General features: G+C 43.9%; 1 protein-coding gene across 1 annotated transcript; it reads right to left on the bottom strand.

Annotated features, from left to right (window-relative positions):
• Positions 1-1686: 1686 nt before the first annotated feature.
• On the bottom strand, positions 1687-3492 carry LOC135566803 (piggyBac transposable element-derived protein 4-like). The gene is made up of 2 exons (XM_065014409.1): positions 2375-3492; positions 1687-2226 (listed from the first exon to the last, which is right to left on the bottom strand). The coding sequence occupies exons 1-2, from the start codon at positions 3327-3329 to the stop codon at positions 1907-1909; spliced, it is 1275 nt and encodes a 424-aa protein (XP_064870481.1). The 5' UTR covers positions 3330-3492; the 3' UTR covers positions 1687-1906.
• Positions 3493-8862: the final 5370 nt, after the last annotated feature.

Genomic DNA, 8862 nt, shown 5'->3' with positions numbered 1-8862 from the left:
CCCACAGAGGGAATTAAGAACAGAGATTCCACCTTAGCCAGCTCTATCACGTCAGAATAACTCAGGATCTATTCTCCTCTTCACTCTCCACTTCTCCCCACAGAGGGAATTAACCCTTTCATGCGTGAGTTCCAAATATCTCTAACGGTCGCCCCAGCGTGAGTTTTTTTATGCACGTGATGTTAGAATGTTCTCTCCATTCCAGAATGTGATTGATACGTAACAGTACATTTTATCCGCGCTGCCCTCAAACTAAAGCACGCAGCCTGTTTATATTTATAAGTTGTTTTAACTTCAATTTAAAATGATTTTCAAACAAGTTTTTATTTTCTAAAAACAGTTTGAATTTAGGTGTGTTCCGCCTCCTCATTCATTCACATAAAAATAGTCATTTTTACTTTTGCGGATAATTACATTTTTGGGACATTTCTGACAGGGACAAAATTCCCCAAGCACTTCCCAATTGTTTGTGCAGTTCACGTCTGCAGACATTTGCTCATCTCCCGTCAGAACAGGATCTGCACACGTGTTCACATTTTCTATTCCACATTTCTATTGTAGCGTACTGTATGTATAGAGCATAATATATTTGTGTATATTCTTTATCACCGCGGAAACGTGAGGTAACGTTACTCATTTTATAACCTTTATGATGTTATAGTCAATCGTGCTTATGTAGCCACATTCTTCTATTAGCTCTGTAAAACAATGCTAAATGCGTCAGAGAAGTATTATCTTGTGTTGCATTTTGAAGCTACCATGGCCTTATGACTCTCAAGTGGTGCAGCGGTCAAAGGCACAGCACATCAGTACTAGAGGTGTCACTACAGACTCCCTGGTTCAAATCCAGGCTGCGTTTCCATCAAAGTAAGTGCCTTATTACGTTATAATAGTTATAATAATAGTTTCCGTATGCCGTTTCTGCTGTAGCTGTAGATCATAATATATTCCTTATAACTGCGGACACGTGAGGTAACGTTACACATTTTATAACCTTTATGGTGTTATTGTCAATCATGCTTACCTAGCTACATTATTCTATTAGCTCTGTAAAACAATGCTAGTTGCGTCAGAAAACTATTAGCTTGTGTTGTATTTTGAAGCTACCCTGGCCTTATGACTCCCAAGTGGCGCAGCGGTCTATGGCACTACAGACACCCTGGTTCAAATCCAGGCTGTATCACACCTGGCTGTGATTGGGAGTCCCATAGTGCAGCGCACAATTGGCCCAGCGTTCATTGTAAATATTCATTGTATCATTGTAAATAATAATTTGTTCTTACATTACTTGCCTAGTTAAATAAATAAAAAATATGACCATGGTTTGTTTATTTGGTCTATTCAGCATAGCTCTGTTCTGCCCTGCCTTGCCCCCTTGTGGAGCTCAAAAGTTAGTTTCTTACTGTTATAACTCAAATCTGTGATTTTGTCAATGCAATAAACTATTTTTTTTATAGCAGTGTTTATTATGTTACTTCTTTGTAGTATTGTTTTATTGCTATATCCTTATATTGTATTCTAATGAATAATTCCTCTTTATTCTGTACTTTCAGAAACATTATTTGCCAATATCATAACTGAAGCTGGACATCTTTGGAGCATAAGAATGAGGACAGCTTTTGTATGCTAACGTACACTCCTTAACAGTTGTACTGGATGAAAACACAGCAAGAAAACGCATGCCAATATGTAATATTCATCTATTTTATTGCAGTACTGGTAGTTATTTCAACAACTTGTTTTACTAGAGGACAAAAAACTGAATATGCGTAACCCATATTTAATATCCATGCAGTGACTGAACAACAACTGCATTTCCACCCCCATCTCTAAGGCATAGTATCATGGCTGGTCACCTGTCAAGTCACATGTCAGGTCAGTCAGTCACCTATTGCTGCAGATGTGCTCAATAATGCTTGAGTATGTGATACTCCTCAAAGCATGGTGAAATACATAGAGGTGTATCACAAGCTAGACACATGTATTTTGTCATCTTCCTCTGCTTACTTCTCCTGGCGCCAGACAGGCAGACTTTGCAATGCCTCCGTGTGCGACTACCTTGAGAAGCAGTTTGAGGGACTTTGCAGGGAAAATGTCGTGCAGTGAGGCGTAGGGGATTGTCTACAGCAGGACGACCCCCAGTGGATGGGCGCCGAGGGGTGTGGTGCTCCTCCAGCAGCTCTCTCATGAGGTTCTCTCTGTATTTTTGGTAGGTAATTACTTTACCTATGAGGGAGTGGGGAGGATGAGGAAAGTTAGAGGATGATGAGGCAGTGGGGAGGTGGGTGAGATATTGTCACTATAATTGCATAATGGATTTGTATGTGAACTGTACATCCAATTACAAAAATACCTTGTTCAGTAATCATCTCACCTGTTAGTTGGCGGTGAACTATGCTGCCGTTGAGGACAGCAGTGTCGATCAGATGGAAAAATATCTTCTTATACCACTTGTTCGTTTTCCGTGTGCATTCCACAAAGCTGTTTATCATGTCTGCCTTATCCACGGCCCCCATTTTGAGGTTATAATCAAGCACACAATCTGGTTTGATCTTTCTCTCTCCGGTCAGGTGGTCCACCTTCCCTGTGGCCGACATGGTTGCTGTATGGACAGTGGAGAGGACATGGACGTCTCGCTTGTCATGCCACTTTACTGCCAGCTGTTGACCGTTCTCTTGGAACTCCACCTCCCCTCTCTGCATCTTCCTGCATCCGAATGCCGGCATCCCCTTCCTGTTCGACCTGACTGTGCCACATGCCCCTGTGCTGTTGGAGAGCAGATGCTGGAAGAGTGTGGGACTGCTGTACCAATTGTCCACGTACAAAGTGTGTCCCTTGCCGAGATGAGGAGCCAGCATGGTCATCACCACGGACCCTGACACCCCAAGCCCATCATAATGTTTGATGTCAGTGGTGGACCCTGTGTAAACTATAATATCCTGGACAAATCCTGTCTTCACGTCGCACATGACAAAGAACTTGACTCCAAACCTGTGCCTTTTGGAGGGAATATATTGACGGAACGCCAGCCTACCTTTCCATAACATCAGGGACTCATCAATGCATAGGTCCTTGTATGGCACAAAGACCCGACCAAATGCTGATGTCAGGCTGATAAGAACATTTCTTATTTTGTATAACGGGTCACTTAGGATGGCAGTAGCATTGTTGACAAAATGCAGGCATCGCAGAAGAACTAGGAAGCGATCTTGGGAAAAGAGGGAGGCAAAGAAGGGAGTTGCAAACATAGGATCTGTGCTCCAGTATTCTCTTAGGGAGTTCTTCTTTACTATTCCCATGAGAAGGACTGTCACCAGGAAGGTATACATTTCACTAATTGTGGTTGTCACCCATTTAGCGAGTTTCCCCCTCACTCCTGGCTCTCTCTTCTCCTGTAGCTCTAAGGCATAGCGATTGGTCTCCTCAACTATCTCTCCCACCAGCTCCTCTGTGAGAAACAACTTGAAGCACTCTGCCTCAGTTGGAAATGGCAAGGGCGTTGCACTCCAGACTGGGACTCGTCAAAGCAGACAGCAGGGCCAGGTGGGGTGAAATGACTGGTGGCCTTCCAGCTACCACAGAACTCCTGTACTTCATCCACTGTCGGCCTGCCTCCATCACCACCAGCATCTTCAAAGGGACCTGGTACTTCCTCAGTTGACAAGGGAAATTTAGATTCAGGGTTCTCAATGGCTACAAGGTTGAGGGGCAGCTCCTCACTGTCACTGTCAGAATCTGATTCCTGACTTTCATACTCAGACTCATTGTCAGAATTTAAAAAAATCTCCAGAATTTCCACATTTGTGAGTTGTCTCCTTTTGAAAGACATTGTTAAATGCTACAGTTTAGCTCACTAGCTACATACATAAACAACAACACTGAATGGCGCAGAGTGGGAGGTTACGTGGTTGACTGCCGGCACGCGCCACTTGTATCAATAAATCACTATCAGAAAATGTTTTGTGTGGTAATTATTTGTGTATTTACGATTTTATTCACGTGTTTTCAATTCTAGGTGACAACTCATGCATTCCGATTCTTGCACAGATTGTAATGGGCACATATTGTGTGTAAAATACTTTTTTGAAGGTTGTACTGATTATGATGAGCTAAGCTAATTCCAGCTGTGTAGCCATGTTTGTTGACATACAATGCATTCTGGGATTCACGTCTGTTTGACCAAAGATGTTACAACAAAATGAGGTGAGTAAGAGTTCACAAATTTTTGAGGACTTCCGGAAGTTAATGGTGGGATGTGAACGACGGTAGATGACACACCCCTTCAACATGCATACTACAAACAGACCAAACTCATCTCGTCTTCTCTTATTATCTTCGGTTTCTGTGAGGAAAAAATGCATGGCTGCACGCTGAAACTAATCGTCGGATTACTTTCGATTTCTATGAAGTGTTTTACCTAGTTATTTCGATCAATGGTGAGCTCACCCGTGATGTGATTAATTATATATAGTAATTGCTATTAGCTCATTCATATTGTAGTTTACGTCAGCCGAGAGTTAGAAAATATGACTGCTTGTGTTGGGTCAATCTTTCGTCAGCGCTAGGACAAATGTAGCCTACATTTTTCCGGTTAGGATGATTGTTTTATGCTATATTTACTTCTGTGAATATCTGAACAATGCATCCAAAAATAAACTGCTGACATTCTGGACATAACTTTGTAAGGACTGTGTTTGTGTAAATAGTTTCTGAAAAAAGTGTGGCCAGCTCAAACGCTGATTGTTGCGTCATTCGAAACTGCCGTTCTAAAGGAACATTCTAAACGAGTGTTCTAAACACACGGGTGTGATCGTACGCTTCAGGGACCACTGTAGAACGATCACACCCGTGTGATGGTACGTGTGAAAGGGTTAAGAACAGAGATTCCACCTCAGCTCTATCACGTCAGAATAACTCAGGCCAGTACTGGAGCCCTGTAGACAGCCAGTACAGGTGAAATACTTCCAGTCAATGAGCTCATTTGTCTGCTCTGTTTTCCCTCCAAATATAACACAGAGGAGAGAAATAAACTTCAAAGTGGGAATAAAGTGGGAATAAATGAGCTTTGAATTTAGAATCTATAACCAGACATCATTACTCCTCAAGTGGACAGTCACAAACAGTATGATAATATAGTAAATCTCTTAGTCCAACACCAAAGGTGACCTTAGAGAGAGAGAGATAAATTACTGTTGGTAAGTTATTTTATGCTAATTTATGCACATGTTTATAGATCATCAAAGTTTTTGAAGGATTGGCAGCGTGAAAGTTGGTTTGGTGTCTCTAGCTTAAACCGTTCAAGAGTTATTGTTGTTGAGATAATTTATTAAAATGTATGCAAAATTCATAGTTATGGTTTCTAAAGTTAAGAATTTGAAGATGGAATAGCTTGAACATGTGCAAGTTGGTTTGGTGTCTCTAGCTTGACCAGTTAAAGAGTTATTGTTGGTGAGTTATTTTATGCAAATGTATATAGTTTTTGTTGATAAAAGTAAAGAATTTTAAGTCAGGATATCCTGAACGTTTTAAAGTTGGTCTTATAGCTTAATTACCAAAAGGAGCAGGACCATTTTGAATAGCTGACAAAATGGCGCCGGAGGAGATGCTGCCATTTTACGGTCTCCTAACCAATTGTGATATTATGTGTGGGTTTTCGCGATATTTGTAAATTATTTTGTACATAATGTTTCTGCAACCATATCTTACGGCAGAAAAGAGCTTCTGGATATCAGGACAGCGATCACTCACCTCGGATTAGACATAGAGCTTCTAGATATCAGGACAGCGATCACTCACCTCGGATTAGACAAAGAGCTTCTAGATATCAGGACAGCGATCACTCACCTCGGATTAGACAAAGAGCTTCTAGATATCAGGACAGCGATCACTCACCTCGGATTAGACAAAGAGCTTCTGGATATCAGGACAGTGATCACTCACCTTGGATTAGACAAAGAGCTTCTGGATATCAGGACAGCGATCACTCACCTCTGGATTAGACAAAGAGTTTCTAGATATCAGGACAGCGATCACTCACCTCAGATTAGACAACAATTTATTCAACAACAACAAGCAGGACTCACACGATAATCTCCAAACACCCCACAGGGCAGACATCCCAATTATTCGCAAAAGGAAGCGACGCAGAGGACGAAGAGCCGGATGCCTCGTCCGGACCCGCAGAAGACAACTAGGAAAGCTTCCATTACCGTCAATATTACTCGCCAACGTGCAATCAATGGACAATAAACTAGACGAGGTACGATCACGAATATCCTACCAACGGGACATCAAAAACTGTAATATCCTATGCTTCACGGAATCGTGGCTGAATGACGACATGGATATTCAGCTAGTGGGATACACGCTGCACCGGCAAGATAGAACAGCACACTCTGGAAAGATGAGGGGGGTCTGTGCATATTTATAAACAACAGCTGGTGCACGAAATCTAAGGAAGTCTCTAGATTTTGCTCGCCTGAAGTAGAGGAAATTGTGATAAATTGCACATTACTTGCCTAGAGAGTTCTCAGCTATACTTTTCGTGGCTGTTTATTTACCACCACAGACAGATGCTGGCACTAAGACCACACTCAGTCAGCTGTATAAGGAAATAAGCAAACAGGAAACCACTCACCCAGAGGCGGTGCTCCTAGTGGCCGGAGTATTTAATGCAGGGAAACTGAAATCAGTTCTACCAAATCTCTATCAACATCTTAAATGTGCAACCAGAGAGAAGACAGTTCTAGATCACCTGTACTCCACACACAGAGACGCTTACAAAGCTCTCCCTCGCCCTCCATTTGGTAAATCCAACCACAACCCTATCCTCCTGATTCCTGCTTACAAGCAAAAATGAAAGCAGGAAGCACCAGTGACTCGGTCTATAAAAAAATGGTCAGATGAAGCAAATGCTAAACTACAGGACTGTTTTGCTATCACAGACTGGAACATGTTCCGGGATTCTTCCGATGACATTGAGGAATACACCACATCAGTCACTGGCTTTATCAATAAGTGCATTGAGGACGGCGTCCCCACAGTGACTGTGCGTACATACCCCAACCAGAAGCCATGGATTACAGGCAACATTCGCACTGAGCTAAAGGGTAGAGCTGACGCTTTCAAGGTGCGGGACTCTATAACCCTGAAGCTTACAAGAAATCCCGCTATGCCCTGCGACGAACCATCAAACAGGCAAAGCGTCAATACAGGGCTAAGATTGAATCATACTACACTGGCTCTCAGGCATGCATGAGGCATCAGCTATTCCGGACGACTGTGTGATCACGCTCTCTGTAGCCGACGTGAGTAAGACCTTTAAACAGGTCACCATACACAAGGCTGCCGGGCCAGACGGATTACCAGGACATGTGCTCCGGGCATGTGTGACCAACTGGCAGGTGTCTTCACTGACATTTTCAACATGTCCCTAATTGAGTCTGTAATACCAACATCCTTCAAGCAGACCACCATAGTCCCTGTGCCCAAGAACACAAAGGCAACCTGCCTAAATGACTACAGACCCTTAGCACTCACGTCCGTAGCCATGAAGTGCTTTGAAAGGCTGGTAATGGCTCACATCAACACAATTATCCCAGAAACCCTAGACCCACTCCAATTTGCATACCGCACAAACAGATCCACAGATGATGCAATCTCTATTGCACTCCACACTGCCCTTTCCCACCTGGACAAAAGGAACACCTAAGTGAGAATGCTGTTCATTGACCACAGCTCAGCGTTCAACACCATAGTACCCTCAAAGCTCATCACCAAGCTAAGGATCCTGGGACTAAACACCTCCCTCTGCAACCTGGATCCTGGACTTCCTGACAGGCCACCCCCAGGTGGTGAGGGTACGTAGCAACACATCTGCCACGCTGATCCTCAACACTGGAGCTCCCCAGGGGTGCGTGCTCAGTCCCCTCCTGTACTCCCTGTTCACCCACAACTGCATGGCCAGGCACGACTCCAACACCATCATTAAGTTTGCTGACGACACAACAGTGGTAGGCCTGATCACCGACAACGACGAGACAGCCTATAGGGAGGAGGTCAGAGACCTGGCCGGGTGGTGCCAGAATAACAACCTATCTCTCAACGTAACCACGACAAAGGAGATGATTGTGGACTACAGGTAAAGGAGGACCGAGAACGTCCCCATTCTCATCGACGGGGCTGTAGTGGAGCAGGTTGAGAGCTTCAAATTCCTTGGTGTCCACATCAACAACAAACTAGAATGGTCCAAACACACCAAGACAGTCGTGAAGAGGCCACGACAAAGCCTATTCCCCCTCAGGAAAGTAAAAAGATTTGGCATGGGTCCTGAGATCCTCAAAGGGTTCTACAGCTGCAACATCGAGAGCATCCTGACCGGTTGCATCACTGCCTGGTATGGCAATTGCTCGGTCTCCGACTGTAAAGCACTTCATAGAGTAGTGCGTACGGCCCAGTACATCACTGAGGCAAAGCTGCCTGCCATCCAGGACCTCTACACCAGGCGGTGTCAGAGGAAGGCCCTAAAAACTGTCAAAGACCCCAGCCACCCCAGTCATAGACTGTTCTCTCCTACCACATGGCAAGCGGTACCGGAGTGCCAAGTCTAGGACAAAAAGGCTTCTCAACAGTTTTTACCCCCAAGCCATAAGACTCCTGAACAGGTAACCAAATGGCTACCCAGACTATTTGCATTGTGTGCTTCGCCCCCAACCCCTCTTTTATGCTGCTGTTATTCTCTGTTTATCATATATGCATAGTCACTTTAACTATACATTCATGTACATAGTACCTCATTGGGCCGACCAACCAGTGCTCCTGCACATTGGCTAACCGGGCTATCTGCATTGTGTCCCACCACCC

The sequence above is a fragment of the Oncorhynchus nerka genome, unplaced genomic scaffold, assembly GCF_034236695.1.
Source record: "Oncorhynchus nerka isolate Pitt River unplaced genomic scaffold, Oner_Uvic_2.0 unplaced_scaffold_3289, whole genome shotgun sequence".
NCBI classification, from domain to species: domain Eukaryota; kingdom Metazoa; phylum Chordata; class Actinopteri; order Salmoniformes; family Salmonidae; genus Oncorhynchus; species Oncorhynchus nerka.
This window is presented reverse-complemented; position numbering and strand designations above follow the sequence as displayed.